At 33.6% G+C, this 24,044-nt stretch overlaps 1 protein-coding gene across 6 annotated transcripts in view; it reads left to right on the top strand.

Moving 5' to 3' along the window:
* Positions 1 to 24,044, top strand: part of LOC132728121 (uncharacterized) — a 31,968-nt gene that overhangs the window by 2,903 nt on the left and 5,021 nt on the right. Inside the window, exons 1-5 of one of the 6 annotated variants that reach the window (XM_060713736.1) lie at positions 5,252 to 5,409; positions 15,915 to 16,032; positions 16,783 to 16,924; positions 20,239 to 20,371; positions 20,947 to 20,985. In XM_060713736.1, coding sequence (XP_060569719.1) covers positions 16,787 to 16,924; positions 20,239 to 20,371; positions 20,947 to 20,985 — 310 coding nt within the window. In that variant the 5' untranslated portion in view covers positions 5,252 to 5,409; positions 15,915 to 16,032; positions 16,783 to 16,786. Of the gene's footprint in view, positions 1 to 5,251; positions 5,410 to 13,329; positions 13,349 to 13,450; positions 13,521 to 15,624; positions 16,033 to 16,782; positions 16,925 to 20,238; positions 20,372 to 20,946; positions 20,986 to 24,044 lie in introns of those variants that run through there. The other 5 variants (XM_060713737.1, XM_060713732.1, XM_060713735.1 and 2 more) reach the window with 5 other exon arrangements.

The raw sequence follows: 24,044 nt of genomic DNA, 5'->3' as shown, positions 1-24,044 counted from the left end.
AGACACTACTGTAAATACATACACTACTGTAGATACATACACTACTGTAGATACAGACACTACTGTAGATACATACTCTACTGTAGATACATACTCTAATGTAGGTACAGACACTACTGTAGATACAAACTCTACTGTAGATACATACTCGACTGTAGATACAGACACTACTGTAGATACATACTCTACTGTAGATACATACACTACTGTAGATACATACACTACTGTAGATACAGATACTACTGTAGATACAGACACTACTGTAAATACATACACTACTGTAGATACATACACTACTGTAGATACAGACACTACTGTAGATACAGACACTACTGTAGATACAGAGACTACTGTAGATACAGACTCTACTGTTGAAACAGACTCTTCTGTAGATACATACACTACTGTAGATACAGACACTACTGTAGATGCAGACACAACTGTAGATACTTACTCTATTTTAGATACAGACACTACTGTAGATACAGACACTACTGTATATACAGAGACTACTGTAGATGCATACTCTTCTGTAGATACATACACTACTGAAGATACATACACTACTGTTGATACATACACTACTGTAGATACAGACACTACTGTAAATACATACACTACTGTAGATACATACACTACTGTATATACAGACACAACTGTAGATACTTACTCTATTTTAAATACAGACACTACTGTAGATACAGACACTACTGTATATACAGAGACTACTGAAGATACATACTCTACAGTAGATACAGACACTACTGTAGATACAGACACTACTGTAGATACATACTCTACTGTAGATACAGACACTACTGTAGATGCAGACACAACTGTAGATACAGACGCTACTGTAGATACAGAAACTTTTTTAGATACATACACTACTGTAGATACAGACGCTAATATAGATACAGACACTACTGTAGATACATACTCTACTGTAGATACAGACACTACTGTAGATACAGACACTACTGTAGATACATACACTAATGTAGATACATACACTACTGTAGATACAGACACTTCTGTAGATACAGACACTACTGTAGATACAGAGACTACTGTAGATACATTCTCTTCTGTAGATACATACACTACTGAAGATACATACTCTACTGTATATACAGACACAACTGTAGATACTTACACTATTTTAGATACAGACACTACTGTAGATACAGACACAACTGTATATACAGAGACTACTGAAGATACTTACTCTATTTTAGATACAGACACTACTGTAGATACACACACTACTGTAGATACAGACACTACTGTAGATACATACTCTACTGTAGATACAGACACTACTGTAGATGCAGACACAACTGTAGATACTTACTCTATTTTAGATACAGACACTTCTGTAGATTTAGACACTACTGTATATACAGAGACTACTGTAGATGCATACTCTTCTGTAGATACATACACTACTGAAGATACATACACTACTGTAGATACATACACTACTGTAGATACAGACACTACTGTAAATACATACACTACTGTAGATACATACACTACTGTGTATACAGACATAACTGTAGATACTTACTCTATTTTAGATACAGACACTACTGTAGATACAGACACTACTGTATATACAGATACTACTGAAGATACATACTCTACAGTAGATACAGACACTACTGTAGATACAGACACTACTGTAGATGCAGACACAACTGTAGATACAGACGCTACTGTAGATACAGAAACTTTTTAGATACATACACTACTGTAGATACAGACGCTAATATAGATACAGACACTACTGTAGATACATACTCTACTGTAGATACAGACACTACTGTAGATACAGACACTACTGTAGATACATACACTAATGTAGATACATACACTACTGTAGATACAGACACTTCTGTAGATACAGACACTACTGTAGATACAGTGACTACTGTAGATAAATTCTTTTCTGTAGATACATACGCTACTGAAGATACATACTCTACTGTATATACAGACACAACTGTAGATACTTACTCTATTTTAGATACAGACACTACTGTAGATACAGACACAACTGTATATACAGACACAACTGTAGATACTTACTCTATTTTAGATACAGACACTACTGTAGATACAGACACTACTGTATATACAGACACAACTGTAGATACTTACTCTATTTTAGATACAGGCACTACTGTAGATACAGACACTACTGTATATACAGAGACTACTGAAGATACATACTCTACAGTAGATACAGACACTACTGTAGATACACACACTACTGTAGATACAGACACTACTGTAGATACATACTCTACTGTAGATACAGACACTACTGTAGATGAAGACACAACTGTAGATACAGACGCTACTGTAGATACAGAAACTTTTTTAGATACATACACTACTGTAGATACAGACGCTAATATAGATACAGACACTACTGTAGATAAATACTCTACTGTAGATACAGACACTACTGTAGATACAGACACTACTGTAGATACATACACTATTGTAGATACATACACTACTGTAGATACAGACACTTCTGTAGATACAGACACTACTGTAGATACAGAGACTACTGTAGATACATTATCTTCTGTAGATACATACACTACTGAAGATACATACTCTACTGTATATACAGACACAACTGTAGATACTTTCTCTATTTTAGATACAGACACATCTGTAGATACAGAAACTACTGTAGATACATACTCTACTGTAGATACAGACACTACTGTAGATACATACTCTACTGTAGACACAGACACTGCTGTAGATACAAACACTACTGTAGATACAGACACTTCTGTAGATACAGACACTACTGTAGATACAGACGCTATTGTAGATACATACTCTAATGTAGGTACAGACACTACTGTAGATACATACACTACTGTAGTTCAGACGCTACTGTAGATACAGACACTACTGTAAATACATACTCTACTGTAGATACAGACACTACTGTAAATACAGACACTGCTGTAGATACAGACGCTACTGAAGATACAGACACTACTGTAGATACATACACTACTGTAGATACATACTCTACTGTAAATACAGACACTACTGTAGATACATACTCTACTTAGATACAGACACTACTGTAGATACATACACTACTGTACATACAGACGCTTCTGTAGATACAGACACTGCTGTAGATACAGACACTACTGTAGATACAGACACTACTGTAGATACAGACACTTCTGTAGATACAGACTCTACTGTAGATACAGACACTACTGTAGATACATACTCTACTGTAGATACATACTCTAATGTAGATACAGACACTACTGTAGATACATACTTTACTTAGATACAGACACTATTGTAGATACATACACTACTGTAGATACATACTGGACTGTAGATACAGACACTTCTGTAGATACAAACACTACTGTAGATACATACACTACTCTAGATACATACTCTACTGTAGATACAGACACTACTGTAGATACAGACACTACTGTAGATACATACACTACTGTAGATACATACACTACTGTTGATACAGACACTACTGAAGATAATACTCTACTGTAGATACAGACACTAATGTAGATACAGACACTACTGTAGATACAGACAATACTGTAGATACATACTCTATTGTAAATACAGACACTACTGTAGATACATACACTACTGTATATACAGACACTACTGTAGATACATACACTACTGTAGATACAGACTCTACTGTAGATATAGACTATACTGTAGATTTAGACACTATTGTAGATACAGACACTACTGTAGATACAGACACTACTGTAGATACAAACACTACTGTAGATACAGACACTACTGTAGATACAGACACTACTGTAGATACAGACAATACTGTAGATACATACTCTACTGTAAATACAGGCACTACTGTAGATACAGACACTACTGTAGATTTAGACACTACTGTAGATACAGACTCTACTGTAGATACATACAATACTGAAGATACAGACGCTACTGTAGATACAGACACTACTGTAGATACAGACTCTACTGTAGATACATACACTTCTGTAGATACAGACACTACTGTAGATACAGATTCTACTGTAGATACAGACACTACTGTAGATACAGACTCTACTGTAGATACATACACTTCTGTAGATACAGACACTACTGTAGATACAGACACTACTGTAGATACAGACTCTACTGTTGAAACAGACTCTACTGTAGATAAATACACTACTGTAGATACAAACACTACTGTAGATACATACACTACTGTAGATACAGACACTACTGTAGATACATACACTACTGTAGATACATACACTACTGTAGATACAGACTCTACTGTAGATATAGACTCTACTGTAGATTTAGACACTACTGTAGATACAGTCACTACTGTAGATACATACACTACTGTAGATACAGACACTACTGTAGATACAGACTCTACTGTAGATACAGACACTTCTGAAGATAATACTCTACTGTAGATACAGACACTACTGTAGATACATACACTACTGTAGATACAGACTCTACTGTAGATACATACACTACTGTAGATAAGACTCTACTGGAGATATAGACTCTACTGTAGATACAGACACTACTGTAGATACATACACTTCTTTAGATACATACTCTACTGTAGATACAGACACTAATGTAGATACAGACACTACTGTAGATACAGACTCTACTGGAGATATAGACTCTACTGTAGATACATACACTACTGTAGATACAGACACAACTGTAGATACATACACTACTGTAGATACAGACACAACTGTAGATACAGACACTACTGTAGATACAGACACAACTGTAGATACAGACACTACTGTAGATATTGACACTACTGTAGATACAGACACTACTGTAGACACAGACACTACTGTAGATACTTACACTACTGTAGACACAGACACTACTGTAGATACTTACACTACTGTAGATATAGACTCTACTGTAGATACAAAAACTTTGAAGGATGCTCAGGAAACTTGTCCTTTTTACCACTGCAGTTTCAAGATATGATGTTCAGATTATTGTAACATTATTCAAATTCAATCCATTAAAATGCTGGTTGCGTGAATAAATATTTTGATTTATTTGGCATTTGAACCGCACGTTCACTGTCCCATGTGAATAATTAGCGGTGTGTATTTACATTTTTTTAAAACTTCCGGGTACCGGTTTTTTTACTTATCAAATTAACAAATACCGCGTTATTTGTTAATCTATCTTATGCATGACTTAATGATAACTTTATGACTTAACTAACATAGACAGTAAGTAATTTAAAACCTAGTAGACACACTTTAGGTCTTAACAGCGGAAGTGATGTTTTAAGTTGCGGACAGTTAAGAAGCGTTTTCGAACATTGATAAATAAAAAAAGATTAAGGTAATATTGTTCTTATTTTTTTTATCATTTTTATTTTTTAAATATGATTAATTGTATTTTTTGACTGGTTATTGAGTCAGCAAGCGGGCGGTCAGGCGGTCGGGCGAGTGAGCTTTAGCCAGTCAGTCAGTCAGTCAGTCAAAATATATTTGATAAGTGTGCTATTTGTTCAGTGTTTAAAGGGGTTTACGTAGCTAGAAATGAATAACTTATCAGTGGATGTTCAAACCACGCCAGGTATTTTACGTTATGAAGAAAATTGTCCAGCTAGAACGTCGATGTTTCTACTAAAAATCCCATTAGTGCCTCATACAAAGCGATGACAGAAACCTGTGGGTCGTTAGTGGTGGAATGGCTTATAAATATCCCAACAAAAAAGGTTTTGTTTCTAATATGCAATACATTAATAAACAAGTATACACCCGGTCGATTAGACTTAAATAATTCATCCAGTCCTACTTATTAGGCAAAAACAACATGAGAGCATAGATTTGAAAACATATAAACAGTATAGTACAAGGTGAAAATTTGTTCGTAAAGTGTTATGAATTATATTGTAACTCTAATAAATATTGATCGTTCATGTACCAAATAGATACACAATAAAAATCTATGATCAAGTAGATCACTTAGATTTATGCTCTTTTTGTCAAATTGTAAAAGGATCTATATTGAAAAGATTATAAAGTATTTAAAAAGACATGAAATTATCGCGGTTTCAGATTCAAGCTATTTTGTTATAATTATATTACATGTATTATCATCTATTGTAATACTTGTGACTTCTTCAGCTTTCAAAGTGGATGATAATATGTTGATTAATACATGTAATATAGATTAAGCACGATCTTGCGGCCAAATATTTAGCATATGTCACAAGTTAAAAACAATCATCTTTTAAAACTTTATATGTCTTAAAGCACATATTGTAGGCCTTGGTTTTAATTTGTTGTTCTCTTTTATTGTTGGGATGGAGGTGCTTCATTGTTGTTGTTGTTGTCGTGCTGTTATATTTTTGATATTTTTGTTTGTCGTTTCTTTATTAATTAATTAATTAATTTATTTATTTATTTAACATTTATTTATTCATTTATTCATTTATACATTCATTCATTCATTCATTCATTCATTCATTCATTCATTCATTCATTCATTCATTCATTCATTCATTTATTTATTTATTTATTTATTTATTTATTTATTTATTTATTTATTTATTTATTTATTCATTTATTTATTTATTTAAAGTTGTTGTTGTTGTAATTGCTGTTCTGAAATATCTTGACAATGATGTTTGAATTATTAATGTTCATATCAAATTTATTTATTTATTGTAATCTAAGATATAATTTTTTTATGATATTGATTAATATGTATTGTGTACATGTCGGTTATGACTACATCCATTTGGAATGGCGAGGGATATCAAAGGTTTTTACCCTTGTTTTTGTCTGTCTAAGCACTGCCGGGTCAATGTGTTTTTTGGTGTTTATTTTTGTCTTTTTTGCTTTTATAATAAAAGGAAATTGGCATACTGGACCGGGAGTATGTCCTAATCGCAGTACTAGGGCATTTAGCGATGATTTAACCATCATTTTATTCTCTCAGGGTGGTACCTTCACCGGTGGTTTAAAATCGAAAATGGGTGAAGGGTCCGTGATAAACAAATTACCATTGAATAGGTTTGAAACCTGGCAAGTCGCGTTGAGCACATGAAAGTGTACCATGTGTGTGTGTGTGTCTGTCGCTCTGTTCATATATCCGCATATATCCGTCCATCTGTCAGTTATACATAAGAAGATATGTAAACTCTGTTATATTTCACTGGTGATCATGACAAAATCAGAACCAGACCAAATATGACTCGTTATTTCTTATTTCAAGGAACATGGCAATAATAGAGACAAGACAAATGCAAATCGGACACTTTTCGTCAGCGCGAGAACAAGCTATAATCGTATTAAACGTAAAACGATTAAAAAAAATAAAATAGCTGAAAGTAGAAAATTAACCAATTGGCAAAAACTTTGCCAAGAAAATTTTTTGGGAAAAAAGGAAACCATTTAAAAAGAAACCGGCGGAAGCTAACAACTTAAATGTCGAGCAACTTTATGACCACTTCAGGTCATTATTTGGAGAATCCCCGGAAAGGAATATAAGTAACAGTAATTTGACTATTTAGGATAATGTACTAAACGATATCTAGACCTTGATATTTCTGAGGAAGAAATACGTACGGCTGTTTTTTCGCAAAATAACAATAAATCTCCCGGATATCAGAGATTTTTAAATCTACTTACGATATTTTCTCTTCGTTTCTACATAAATTGTATAATAGAACATTCCGAGGTGGAGAATACCCACGGTTTTGGGTAGAGGGTGTAATTACACCTATTTTTAAGAAGGGTGATACTAATGACCCCCAAAACTTCCGCAGAGTTTCACCTCTAAATATCTTGGCAAAGATATATTCCCAAATCCTACTAAATAGAGTTACGAAGTGGTCAGAAGAGAATGATAAAATCTGCAAGAACCAATATGGTTTTCAGAGAGGAAAATCTATTGTAGACTGCATATTTATCTTACATTCTGTAATATCAAAAGTACTTAACTCTGGTGATAAACTGTATTGCATGTTTATAGATTATGTGAAATGCTTTGATAAGATAGACAGGTCATATTTATGGTATAAATTGCTTATAGAAAACATAAGTTCTAGACTTGTGGGAATTTTAAAGTCAATGTATATGACGTAAAATCGTGTGTTAAATATAAGTCGAATTATTCCGACTTCTTCGAATCGCATATAGGTTTGAAGCAGGGGAACCTGAGTTCACCTCTGCTGTTTATGTTCTTCGTGAACGACATCTTAAGGTATATTAATACGGAGCTAGAATGTATTTTCTCTTTAGATGAAATTAGGCTGTTCTTGATACTTTTCGCAGACGACCAAGTATTGTTTGCTAAATCCCCGCAGACTTTACAGTGTTAAAACATACTGTAGTCTTACTTATAAATACTTCGAAAACAAAAGCACTCCATGATTTTTATGTTAACGACACTCTCATTGAACTGGTGAATTCATTTCAATTTTTGGGTATCACTTTGTTAAATATAGAACTCAGAAAAATATCTCTGAACATGCCTCATTTGCTCTTTATAACGTTTTTACTATATTTAATATTATTGAGTTGTCTGTTTCTCAGAAATGAAGAATTTCTGATTCACTTGTCGGCTCAATCTTTAACCAGAAGTTTGGGGAATGCATGACGGACGCGATGTTGAAAAAATACATACACAATTTTTGAGACGAGTTTTATACGATCTCGGCGCTATACGGAGAATAAGGCCGTTACCCTTTTCCTGTGATGAGACAAATTAAGATGATTAAGTTTTGGGTCAAACTTATTAAGCTTGACGACATAGAGAGTGTTAAAAAAAGTTTATTAAATGCTTAAGCAAGATGTTGATCCTGCATGGAATACATATAACTCGAAAAACTGGGCTTTTTGCATAAAAATCATTTTGACAACCCATGGTTAAGCGTATGTATGGATCAATTACATATCTCTTTTGTTATTGTCAGACAAAGAATTATAATAGATACCTTTTTACAGAAATGCGTATACTGATATAAACAACTCTATTCGCCTGCAAACGTATAGCATTTTTAAACAGGATTTTAAATGTGAAAAGCAATTTAATTTAATCATAGACAAAATCTTACTAAATTTAGAACGTCATCACATAGCTTATGTGTAGAACCTGGTCGATATGAAAACATACCAAGATCATAAAGAATATATGAGACAGCCTGAAACTGAGTATCATTTTGAAAAAGATGTTTATTTGGGGGGAATCCTTCAACTAAGATTTGATACGCTCAATATTCATCTGATGATATAGTTCTAATATATTTATAAGTATTAAGAAAACACTAAACATTTTTATTGACATACCATGAGAAGAAACCTTAACGTTTAAGTGTACATCATATAACTTTCAAATCATTACGATGTTATTGTATGTTGAAAAGGAAATGAACAATAGCACAATAGAGTGTCTCAGTTAACATTTTCATGCTAGATATCCGTTAAAGATAACATTTAAATGTACAGTAATGCATAAAAACATGCATTTGAATAATATCATATTCGCAAGACAAAATTTTTAATATGATCAGCAAGATATATAAAAACTTAAGTAGAAAACATACTAGTGTACATAACAAAATTAGAGAGAGAGAAAAAAAAAGACAAAAGTATAGATAATTTTAGGGTAGCAACGCACTCATGTTTAACTTGAACTGTCCAAATGAATGTGTAGCGGTAGCGGTAGTGGTAGTGGTTGTGGTAGCGGTAGTGGTAGTGGTAGCGGTAGCGGTAGCAACGAAGTAGTTATTGTAGTGTTATTGTTGTTATTGTTGCTGCTGACGCCGTTGCTGCTGGAGATAATGATTGTGATGATGATGATGTTGTTGTTGTTATTATTGTTGTTTTTCTGTAAATTGAGATGGAGAGATTGGTGTTCATGATTAATCAAAATATTCGGTAAATATTAGAACTGGGTCTGTTTATTCCGAATTTCCAGGCTTCTTTACTACAGGTAACAAATTTAGTAAGATGGATTTATAATAACATTTATAGTTCACTCTGCCCCTGGCCCATAATATGTTGGGCTACAAAATGACCAGTACAGCTGAGCCAGAAAAAAAGGTCTGAAACTGTATGTATTTTTATCATAGTTCAAAAGCTGTTGCTTGTTCACCATCAGTAACTGCGTCAATGAAATATTGTTCTCTCCCTCTGAGAGTAATTCCTGAAAGAATTCATCATCGGTGAAAATTTAATATATCCGCCATAACAAGCTGATGTTCTTACGCGTTGTAAATTGAAAATTATATGTTAGGCAATTCTGCCTGGTCAGTAAAATGTAATCGTCCGTTTGGGCATCAAATAGTCACATATTTACATCGTCGACATAATTGAAACGGCTGCCAATATCATAATATGAGCGTGGTGCAAGTTGCATGAAACGGCAATCGCAACTTTTCGGCCCTTTAAGGACCTCGAACACAATAGTATGAATATACAGAACGGATAATATGGAACGCCGTGACTGTCTTATGCTATCAATGTTTTTGCTATCTTGTGAAATGATGATATTATTTTGTCATTTAAGCATATTAACATGTGCAATTTACATCATATCTTGTCTAAAGACAATGCTGACTTGTTCAAACAGCATGTTAACTTGTCAAATAATCATTATGACATGTGCAGACAACATGTTAACTTGTCAAAGTATCATGATGACTTGTGCAAACGACATGTTAACTTGTCAAAATTTCATGATGACATGTGCAAACAGCATGTTAACTTGTCGAATTATCGTGATGACATGCTCATAATACCTTAACAAGTTAACATGTGTTTTGCACAAGTCATCACGATTCTTTGACAAATTAACATGTTGTCTGCACAAGTCATCATGATAATTTGACAAGTTAACATGGCATTTGCACAAGTCATCATGATACATTGACAAGTTAGAATGGAGTTTGCACAAGTCATCACGATACCTTGACAAGTTAACATGCTGTTTGCACATGTCATCATGAAATTTTGACAAGTTAACATGTCGCTTTCACAAGTCACCATGATACTTGGACAAGTTAGCATGTTGTTTGCACATGTTATCACGATGATTTGACAAGTTAACATACTGTTTGCACATGTCATCATGAAATTTTGACAAGTTAGCATGGCATTTTCACAAGTCATCATTATACTTGGACAAGTTAACATTTCGTTTGCACAAGTCAAAATGATACTTGGACAAGTTAACATGCTGTATGCACATGTCATAACGATAATTCGACAAGTTAACATGCTGTATACACATGTCATCTTGGAATTTTAACATGTTAGCATGGCATTTGCACAAGTTATCATAATACTTTTACAAGTTAACAGTACTTTTTGACATGTCAGCATGATACAAAATAACATGTCATTTGCACAAGTCATCACGATTTTTTGACAAGTTCACATGTTGTCTTCACAAGTCATCATGGTAATTTGACATGTTAACGTGCTGTTTGCACAAGTCATCCTGATACTTTGACAAGTTTACATGCTGTTTGCACATGTCATCACGATAATTCGACAAGTTAACATGTCGTTTGCACAAGTCATCAATATACTTTGACAAGTTAACATGGCGTTTGCACAAGTCATCATGACACTTTGACAAGTTAACATGCTGTTTGCATATGACATCACAATAATTCGTCAAGTTAACATGTCGTTTGCACAAATCATCATTACATTTTGACAAGTTAACATGGTGTTTGCACATGTCATCACAATAATTCGACAAGTTACCATGTCATTTGCACAAGTCATCACGATACTTTGACAAGTTAGCATGTTGCCTCCACATGTCATCATAATAATTTGACAAGTTAACATGCTGTTTGTACAAGTAAGCATGTTCCTTTGACAAGACATGATGTAAATTGCACATGTTAACATGCTCAAACGACAAAATAATATCATTGTTTCACAAGATAACAAAAACATTGATTACATAAGACAGTCACGGCGTTCCATAGGATAAGGTATTCGGTCAAACCTACACTAAGAAACTAAACATGTAAACAAATAGTAATTTAATGTTGGGAGTTGTTGACAAGTTTATTTCCAATATATCAAGTGACCGTCCACCTTAAACAAATGAATTCATAAATACAAAAAAACACAATGCATTATTTATATATTTATTATTATGGTTGTAAAAACCGAAAGTACAAAATGCAATCCTGTTGACATTAAGTCGGATTTGATTAAAATTGTACATCAGTGCGCATATTTAAATTAAAAATGGTTGTCACGCATATTTTCAATAATAATTGTAGCAAAACAGACTTTATGTTGTTTTGCATGTCAATTATATACCTTCTTTTTACATTATTGAAGATTACACTCACATCTGAAACCACGTGGTAGAACTACTTTCAATTCGTATTAACTCTGATGTTATTATAGATAAAAGCCGAGGATGTTCCGATTGATGAAATTGATCGCCAAGAAACAGGCGGAATGAACTATAAGCTGGTTATAATTCACATACATGCATTGCATGCTGGCATTGATATATATACAAATAAAGTGCAAGGGAATTCCCTTGCACTTTATTTGTATATGAACTAAACCCTGTACAAAAGTTCAAATTACAAGTTCGGAAAATGAATGTAACAAATACAAGGGGCCATACCATTCTAGTTTTAATATTCCAAATGCCTTGACACAAGTCTAAATGTATTTATGAAACAGGTTCTACAATTAAATAACTTCCAGCTTTGTGAATTTCGGAATTTCTGTAACATTTCAACGCAGTATCCAGATTCAAAATTGCATTCAACGCGAAATACTGACAAGAAAAGGAAGACTTGTGTCAAGGCATTTGGAGCATTTAAACAAGAAGTAAGAACATCTTCTTTGCAAAAGAAATTAAATTCAAATCTATTCTGATTGCTTTAAATGACTCGTTTTTGTTCAAAATACCGGTTGAAAAAGTGTTCGCGGTATAAGAATTTTGAGGATGCGCGCGCATGGCATGACCCCCTTGAAAATTGAAATGTTGATTAACAAGTGGCAAACGTGACAGATTTACCGTGTTTTTAAGCTCTACTGAACTTTTTTGTACTAACACAATATAATAAGTGCACAATAATTCCATTCATAAACACGGTTAAAAATTTTCATTTGTCGATTTAAAAAAGGAAGTTAAAGAAAAATTCGTTTATATGGTCTAACACAATATCATCTTTGTTTATTGATGTTTAAACGATAAACGTGGTTTTAAATATTTGGATCGCAAATATTTGAGAAAATAAACGTGCTGTCAAGTTATTTTGGTTTTACTTTCTTTTGAGGTAACATTTTTTCCGTAAATCAACGCAAATCTGTTAGTCCTTTAGGAAGCGGCTAAAGGCTAAGGTGTCTTCCTATAGCTACAATCTCTAGATTGTGGGTTCGAGTTTACTGGGACCATGACATCCTGGTTAAAACGGACCTCAAGGAAAATTATGTCACTGAAAATTGCAGGTTTGGCGCAGTTTTTGTGTATTTTTCTATGTAGAGTCGGGCAAACTGCCCGCAGCAGTTACTTCTGATCACAATACAAGTTTGCTTCTTTAAAAAGAAGCTTGCGAGAGGTCTTTTTGCGGCTGTGGAAAATTTGTTTAATTCGAAAATATTTGGGGATATTTTTGCATAACAGACACAATGAATGTTTATAAATTACAATTATTAAACAAAATATAATTTATTATATATATTGCAATGAAAGTTTGTTTTACATTTCATTTTTTAATGTTTTAAAAGATTAAATGCCGGAGAAATGGACTTTTTTCTTGGCCCATTAGGGATAATTTTTCTACAAAAAAAATGTAAAATTACTTAATGTAAATTAAATGATATATATCATTTACATTTGTATTTTAAATTCAGTTCCCTATGTAGAAAAATTATATATATATTAAAAGTATTTTCAAAATAAAAGTTTCTTGTAAAGTTCAATAAGCAAATTTTCGGTCACTGTTTTGTTAAATATAAGGAAGCATTTCCTCTACATTTTCCAAAACGAGTATAAAGTATGTTAATCAAACAAGTTTACATAAAAAATGTTGATATCATTTGATTGGAATAAACAGTAAATACAATGTACTGTTATATACTGTTATACTGTTATATACTGTTTATTGGAATAAACAGTATATAAAGCTGCATGCCTCCAAACACAATATTAGAAGAAAATCAAACTTGAGATAAAATTTGTGCCATTTGCGCCAAAAAAATCCTTTGTGTTATTTAGATATACCGGTTCAATACACGGTTCACTCGGTCATATAATATGTTTGTTTGTTTCATTATACGCCTTTTCCCAATAGTATTTTGGTCATATAGGCGGGTAGTTTCCTAACCATCGTTCCTGGAGAGTTACACCAGTACTAGACAACCTTAAACTAACAAAAAAAACATCTCCCGGGGATCGAACCCACGCCAGAGAGTTTACTGGATTAATAGTCATCGACTCTAACCCCTCGATCACGGAGGCGGTGTATATAGTGCATGGTGATATTGTAGCTATAATGTTCACTGTAACTATTTATCAGAACATGAAATAGTAAAACGTTATTCAGAAAACAATACGATAATCGATTTATACAGATACGGTATGAAGCATCCATGCACGTAGTGTTAAGTAACGTTAATGATATTTTCCGATTTTTCTATGTACCGATTTGTTCACTTCGATGTTAATTATTCGTTTAAGTTAAGCCGTGTTTTGAATCGGGGCATGCCTAAAACAATTTTTGTAGACTGCTCCTAATGATTTTACGCTTAAAATGAGATTCATTCACTGCAATAAGATACGCAAAAAATGGATGCCGTCAGCAATCAGTCTGAACACTATGGAGAGGTCTGATTACCTCTCCAATAATAAGTCAAATTCAGACGTCACAGAGCCGAGTATATTATTTTCATTTTAATTTGAAATTTAGATAAAATACTTTGTAACAGTTTATGTTTCTTTAATTTGACTTGTATATGGTAATGCACAAAAAAGCAAAATATAACATGAGTATCAAATGGCCGCCATATCTGACTAAACCGTTCGAGTTTGAGGATCAAGTTACCATTTTTAAGGCCCTATGCTAGTTTATTTCTTTCTTTCTTTCTTTCTTTCTTTCTTTCTTTCTTTCTTTCTTTATTTATTTATTTATTTTTTATTTATTTATTTGTTCATTTATTGATTTGTTTTTTTACTATCATAATCGTCGTCGTTGTTGTTGGTGGTGGTGGTGGTATTGTTGTTGTTGTTTTTGTTGTTCTTGTCGTCTTTGTTCTTGTTGTTTTTCATCTTCTTCTTCTTGTCGTTGTAGTCGTCGTCATCATCAGGGCCAGTAACATCTACTGCGATTTATAAAACTCGGCTGTTTCCGTCACACTTCGGTAAAATACGTTAAATAATTGTGGCATGATAAGTTGATATATTATATAATAAAAACATTCATGTAAGCCAGGATTACATGCGAATCCCACATACCCTTATCGTTAAAATATTTCACGTGTTCATGTGATATATGTTTTATCTAATTTGCCGTCATATATTTTTATCTATTTGAATGTTATCTCGTTAGATTTACTCACATGCAGGCTATCAACGAGGAAGTACCTTATTGAACATTTACAACAAACGTTAGACATTTATGTGAAATATTAATTAACAATGTTAACAAAATAAAACACAGACTCGGACACACAAAAATTGTTCATTTTATTTGTTTGTTTCTCGTATTGTTTTCTTTTAAACGGACTGGATATATTCTTTTTGCAAAACTGAAATGGCTAATAATACATCGAACAGCGGTCAGGATTTGAATGATAAAATACACAGAAGTCATTTACGGGCTTTATTGGGTCGAACTATTTCAGGGACGAATCAAGATTCAGAGGAAGAACGCCATAAGCAGGGCGGTGATCCTGGTAAAACTACAAATAAACTAACGCTTCCACGTCGCATAAAAAATATAACGCCGAAAGTTCGTGACAGGTTTGTTTTTTTTACATTTTTCACCGCCAAAAAAAAATGTTGAAAAATGGCAGACATGGATTAATATTCTTAGAGTCTGTGTTCAAGAGAAATAACGAAAGGTGCCCGCCCCTGGCACCGGCTAAAGTAATATTCAATCCTCGGCACTTACAGTATTTCAATAAGTTACTCCAAGAACCAAATAATAATGACGTAACGTTGTCTTGTTGTAATAATTTATAGTGGTATTTAACCGTACCGTTAACGTCGTAATTTGTTGAAGGTTGAATGCTTATTAGATTGGGAAAAAACACATGTAAGGTTGATTTGTCCAAACATGCTGTCAACTATTTTCCATACAGCATTTAATGATAATCAAGCACATATACTACAAATGTTTACTACACAGCAATTAAGCCGTGACGTTAGTAGTTTACGTTTTACCTGTTGTGTTATAAATTGAAACCTATGTTTAACAAAGATGGTATTACATAAACTTCATTGTATTGATACGAATATTTTGCTTGATTGATTTTTATACGATATGCATGCTCAATATGTTTGGTAATCTAGTATTTATGAGGGTTTTATGATATGTATATAACGTTGTTGGATAACCCGGAAGAGAAACACGTGCTAACTATTTGACTTTCATTGTGAGACGTAATAACTGGTGGTCTACTGAACGAACGTGATGAATGTGCATAGTTTATTTTTCATATATATTGAATCATAATTAGTGACACTGTTTTAACGTGTTTCTTTTTTTAGAGGAATGGAATTTGTGCACGAGACAAAGGATTATAATGTGGCGGAGTTTTACGAGCACTTCAATAATGACTTGCCGAAAACTGTGATGGTGAATCAAGGATTCTGTGGCGAGATAGTAGAGGACACTTTCGACAGAGAGCAGGTTTGTGTCCATGATATAAATTTATATCTTACAGTATTACTGTGTTAATGTCATTTAGAATACAGCCCTGTTCTAGATAATTAAATAAAATATAAACAACGATTTTTTGTTGCTTTATAATTTATGTTTTTGAATTCACCTTCAATTATTCGGCATTATAATGGAGAGATTGTTAAGGTGATTCCGCTTTGTCGGCCTTGTTTGTTTTCACAAAGTCTGTCCGAAGTGAAAGTAGTCCAAAATTCATATAACAACCAAGCTCACATTGTTATATGATGAGCCATTTGCAAGTGCACTTACAGTTCTATGTTTTAAAGACTATTTTAAACAAAAATAAAAATGATAACAATAAGAAAATTTACCTTGAATGGGCTAAATTTCTGAAGACCAAGAACAACAGAATGCAACAGAATGTTTTTGGTCTTCAGAAATGTAGCACATTCAAGGTAAATATTCTTATTGTTATGATCTTTATTTTTGATTAAAATTGTCCTTAAAATATAAACCTGGAAGTGTAATTTCAAATGGTTCATCATTTTACAATAAGAGCTTTGTTGTTATATGAATTTTGGCCTACTTTCACTTTTGACAGACTTTAGTTAAAACAAACATGGCTGACAAAGCGGAATCACCTTAACAGGTATCCCATAATGTATAAAATTTTCAACTGGAATAAAGAATATACACTCATTAAAGTACGGAATGCCGTTAGGGCCATTGCCTATGAATGTGTTGATCTGAAACGCGATAGTCGATAGTACGATGGTGAAAACGCGAAATCACGAAACTACGATGGTGAAAACGCGAAAGCACGATGATGAAAACGCGAAAGTACGATGATGAAAACGCGACAGTACGATACTACGATGATGAAAACGTGATAAACTATCGTGTTTTCACCATCGTACTGTCGCGTTTTCACCATCGTAGTTTCGTAATTTCGCGTTTTCATCATCGTACTGTCGTGTTTTCATCATCGTACTATCGCGTTTTCACCATCGTACTATCGCGTTTTCATCATCGTACTGTCGTGTTTTCATTATCGTACTATCGCGTTTTCACCATCGTACTGTCGTGTTTTCATCATCGTACTATCGCGTTTTCATCATCGTACTATCGCGTTTTCACCATCGTAGTTTCATGATTTCGTGTTTTCACCATCGTACTATCGCGTTTTCACCATCGTACTATCGCGTTTTCATCATCGTACTGTCGTGTTTTCATCATCGTACTATCGTGTTTTCATCATCGTACTATCGCGTTTTCATCATCGTACTATCGCGTTTTCATCATCGTACTATCGCATTCCGGAATGCCGTTAGGGCCATCGCCTATGAATGGTTTGATCTGAAACGCGATACTCGACAGTACGATGATGAAAACGCGAAATCACGAAACTACGATGATGAAAACTTGACAGTACGATGGTGAAAACACGATAGTGTATCGCTTTTTCATCATCGTAGATCGTACTGTCGCGTTTTCATCATCGTACTATCGCGTTTTCATCATCGTGCTTTCGCGTTTTCACCATCGTAGTTTCGTGATTTCGCGTTTTCACCATCGTACTATCGACTATCGCGTTTTAGATCAACACATTCATAGGCGATGGCCCTAACGGCATTCCGTACTAAAGATGTAAAGTTACCTTCCCTTCACACCACCTTCAATAGACACTCGTCCGAATCCCGTTTCGTTCACTACTTTCGGTCTTGATGACGTCCTGTGTACGAGTGTTAGGTCTTTACATCTATGCAAATTAGATATAAATGGTACATGTAGTAAGTAATTATAAAAGCATAAAAAGCCATTTTCTTCTTTGATATAAATATAAACTTGTACGATTATTTTTTAATGATTTAAAATAATGAAATGTCATAAATTTTCCACGAAAGATAGACACAAGTCTTGTAATCAGAAGATTTTGTTGTTGTTGTTATTGTTTAATAGTTAAAATGTAGGAAACACTCTCCACTGTACCTTCTACCTCACAAATGATTTTTCTATGGTACGTAAATCGCGAACAATTATTTGCAGTCCCGTGTTGTCAAATAACCTCAGTGAAGTCCCTTCACGAAACATAGGTAGATTGTTTCAGTGAAGTCCCTTTACGAACATAGGTAGATTGTTTCAGTGAAGTCCCTTTACGAACATAGGTAGATTGTTTCAGTGAAGTCCCTTTACGAACATAGGTAGATTGTTTCAGTGAAGTCCCTTTAAGAACATTGGTAGATTGTTTCAGTGAAGTCCCTTTAAGAACATAGGTAGATTGTTTCAGTATCATGATACATTGGACTATTTACATTTGTATACAATTATAATGGCCATTATCTGTATGGTATAATCATAAGTGTATGTAATAAGTATTAATGCTAAATTTGACAGTAACCGTTATTATGCAAAAGTGTTTTTTCTTTGTTTTGTTAGGTTTGTTTTCATTTAAAACGTGCTATAAATACGAACATTTCTTATCTCGCCTCGTTTGCAATAACAGATAAATTACCTGACTTAAAACCCACTCAGTTAAGTAATGCAACCTTAGTAAAGTACTGTTTGGGAGCCTCAGTAAAGAAATGCAGCCTCAGTAAAGTAATGCAACCTTAGTAAAGGAATGCAGCCTCAGTAAAGTAATGCAACATCAGTAAAGTAATGCAGCCTCAATAAAGTACTGTTTGGGAGCCCCAATAAAGTAACGCAGCCTCAATAATGTAATGCAGCCTCAATAAAGTAATGCAGCCTCAGATGAGTAATGCAACCTTAGAAAAGTTATGCAACCTCAGTAAAGTAATGCAACCTCAGTAAAGTAATACAGCCTCAGTAATGTAATGCAGTCTCAGTAAAGTAATGCAGTCTCAGTAAAGTAATGCAACCTCAGTAAAGTAATGCAGTCTCAGTAAAGTAATGCAGTCTCAGTAAAGTAATGCAGTCTCAGTAAAGTAATGCAGCCTCAGTAAAGTAATGCAGTCTCAGTAAAGTAATGCAACCTCAGTAAAGTAATGCAACCTCAGTAAAGTAATGTAACCTCAGTTAAGTAATGCAACCTCATTAAAGTAATGCAGCCTCAGTAAATTAATGCAACCTCATTTAAGTAATGCAACCTCAGTAAAGTAATGCAACCTCAGTAAGGTAATGCATCTACAGCAAAGGGATGCAGCATCTGTAAAAAGTAATGCAGCAACAGCTAAGTGATGCAGCCTCAGTAAAGTAATGCAGCCTCAGAAAGTAATGCAGACTCAGTAAAAACCTCAGTACTGTACAGTAATACAGTCTTAGTTGAGATATATTCCAAATCAGATTGTTTCTTTCTGTCTTAGGTTCTTCGTGTACATGCAATATCGAAACAAAGGCGGGTTGTTGCCAAGTTTCAGTACGGGAATCACCATAGATTAATCAGCATACCGGTGTCGTATGAAGAAAAATTGTGTGTCGTTAAACAAGGCGGAAAACGTGAGTCAATCCACACTTAGAATTATATATTTATTAACACTACTGTACACCTTTGTCAGTAGTGTGACCGAACACTTCCATCTTAAAGCAGCACGCCTCCATATTTATTACTATTTTAATAAAAAAAAAGTAAATTATATGTAAACAAAAAAGGCACGAACAATTCAAAATACATGTATAAAATACTTATAATTTGTCAAAATATGTAAGAAATAGAAAGAAGGCCACATAAATGTGTAAATGAGAATATAAGAATTTGCACCATGACTTGCATGAAATCTGCATTTTTTCACTCTCTCTAATCCTTTACTGAAATTAAGCAGCACTAAACAATGATTGTAAAGTTTCGATGAACATCGACATAATTGGCTTTAACAAAACTTATATAATAAATATTGATATATTTTTAACTTATTTATTTATGATTATCATTATTTTATCAGGAGGCGTGCAGCTTTAAAAGAATGCGCCTTAAATTATATTATTTTCATCATTGATATATTGTATTTGTATGTATCGGCACATGTGATATATATGTTAACATGATTGTATTTTGCTTATATCAAATTATGTAGGAAACACATTACAATTTTCCAACAACAGCTGGGAAATAGGTATTTGTATATACAAGAGCTAGCGTAGATTATATATATAGAATAGCCTTTGTTGTTTATGTGTTTCTGACCTGTGTAAGCCGTTGTGATATATAAAAGGGGAAAATACAATATCTAACTATATGGCATTAGCCAATACAATATTGCATTTTCCAATACGATATGACATTAACCAATACAATATGGCATTTACCAATATGATATGGCATTAACCAATACAATATGGCATTAACCAATACGATATGGCATTTACCAATATGATATGGCATTAGCCAATACAATATGACATTAACCAATACAATATGGCATTTACCAATATGATATGGCATTAACCAATACAATATGGCATTAACCAATACAATATGACATTAACCAATACAATATGGCATTTACCAATACGATATGGCATTAGCCAATACAATATGGCATTAACCAATACCATATGGCATTTACCAATATGATATGGCATTAGCCAATACAATATGGCATTAGCCAATACAATATGGCATTTACCAATATGATATGGCATTAACCAATACAATATTGCATTTACCAATATGATATGGCATTAGCCAATACAATATGGCATTAACCAATACAATATGGCATTTACCAATATGATATGGCATTAACCAATACAATATGACATTAACCAATACAATATGGCATAAGAACCATGTCTGATAAATCACAACCAAATAATTTGGAACCTACTTGACCAAGAGGTGAAGGTTGTCGACCCCAAAAAGACGTAGTGATAAATAAGCAATACGTTATGTTTCAAATGAAACAATACATTATGTACAATTAAGAAATAGAAATTCAAATGAAACATTACATTATGTACAATTAAGAAATAGAAAGAAGGCCACATAAATGTGTAAATGAGAATATAAGAATTTTTCACCATGACTTGCATGAAATCTGGATTTTTTTCACTCTCTCTAATCCTTTACAGGAATTAAGCAGCACTAAATGCCATATTGTATTGGTTAATGCCAAATGAAGCAAAACACTGTGTAACCAGGCAAATGCATACAGAAATATGCCTGATAAATGGCAACCAGAGAAATTGAAGCCTCCGCGGCCAAGAAGTTGAGGTCGCTAACTTTTAAATTCTTACCCCTCGCCGCTGTTGGTTCAAATTACCCCATGAACATTGTATATCTTAATGAAGGGAGTAAGTTATCAAATTATTTTGTAGTAAGCCAGTGGGCGTATTTGGTATTCTACTCGGGTCTGAATTAATACACGGACAGGTAAATTTAGTCTTCCTCTCTTATAAAAGTTGTAACCTGTACAGTGTGGGCGTGACTTAAAACTCAACTCAAAAACATTCAACAACTTTGGTTGTAGCTTTTCAGAGATAAATATTTTCCTTTGTAATATTTTCCGAATGATTTAGATATGTCTAATTTCAAATGCATGAACTGTTGGTTTTAAGCCAAATTTTGGCCTATATTGTGTTATGTTTTACTCGGATGAAACCAGTGCTGAGTAGTTACACGGTAAGTTATGGATACAAGTTTTAAGAACTTGCTTTCAAAATCGAGGTAGAATAAAAATATTTAAAACACAGGTCGGACTCGTCTTTTCGCTACACAACTTTTGTAACAACACATACGTTAGAAAGTGTTAATTTCTTGCTAGATTAAGTGTTCAATTCAATTTTCAAAGATAAAATGGCATATTACAGTGGAATATTTTGTAACATTTGATGTAAAATTCATTGAAGCCGAAGGCAAAATGCCATTTTATCATCAACTTGATGACTTGTTAAGAAAGAAAAACGCTTCACTACACTACTCATTAAAAGATTAAACTCTGTGTTCACTCGTTTTTCTTCAACTGAAATAAACAAAAAAACGGTATACCATATGACACTTGGCTCCAGCAATACATGCAGGGTCTCACTTTTATTCTTTTGCAGCCAAATATCTATAGATAGCTCCGGCATTTTTATGTCTAAATGCTAAATTTCTGCTTAAGCCGGTCCTACGGGACGTGGACAATAGCTTAAAAGTATCATTAACGGACACGAATAGGCTATGTCAAACCTAGCTTGCTACCTTCTCAAATATTGTCATTATGGACGTTCTTACCATTCCGTCCTATTCACGGAACTATTTATTTGTCAAAAGGGTTTATATACCCTGTAATAAAAAAATCCTACTTCATTTATTTCTTTACTTATTGCATATGCATGAACCTAAAGTGAAATGTAAGCGTGTTTTAGAGCGAATGATTCTTATATTAATGATGAAACTTTGTTGCGTTTATGCTACGTTGAGTTGCTATGACTTACGTTTTACAATGTATGTGTTCTACTTGCGTTACTAAATTATGTTTGTGTTTTAATGCAGATAGAGCTAGTTTATATAATTTATAACGTAGATTTTCTTCCTGTGTGTAGGATGTGGGTGATCTTGCCGTCTTGTGACTGAAAGTATGCAGAGTTAACTAATGCCAAACTCTAACTTTGCACAGCTATATAGTTACTTTGATTGATGGGGCTTATGACTATTGATGCTATTGATGTGAGATTTATCTTAATTAGCTTTCAGCCTTAGCTCATCTTTATTTAGGGTTAAATTTAGCGACTGTATTTGGAGTATACATACATGTACTTCCAGAAATTCCTAATAGTAATAGTAGAAAAGCTCATCAAATGACACGTTCCAGTCATAATGTCGTTATGGTACAGTTACGACCCTGTATCATTTTTAACCTATTAAATACAAAATTTTAGATATGTTTCCTCTCAAAATGACACAGTAAGTTTTTATTCATAGAGTTACCAAAGCATGCTTGTTTAAATGTTTACATATGGTTATAAATTGTACAAGTATCAGCAAAATGAATCTATTTCTCCTCATTATCATACTTTTGAGCACATGCAACTCAAGGGCTGAGAATCAGGTTGAGATTTTCTCAGTTTGAGAATGTTATTAGTGAAAGGCGGATCAGATTTTCGTCGAACCCTTTATTTTGTAAACCTTGCTAAGAAAACATTATGTTTTTGTCTAATATTTTTTCGCCTGGAAAATCCAATTAACTTT

The sequence above is a fragment of the Ruditapes philippinarum genome, unplaced genomic scaffold (assembly GCF_026571515.1).
Source record: "Ruditapes philippinarum isolate M1 unplaced genomic scaffold, ASM2657151v2 ctg2007_1_1_1_1, whole genome shotgun sequence".
NCBI lineage: Eukaryota > Metazoa > Mollusca > Bivalvia > Venerida > Veneridae > Ruditapes > Ruditapes philippinarum.
Note: the sequence above shows the minus strand (reverse complement) of the source record. Positions and strands in the feature narration are given on the sequence as shown.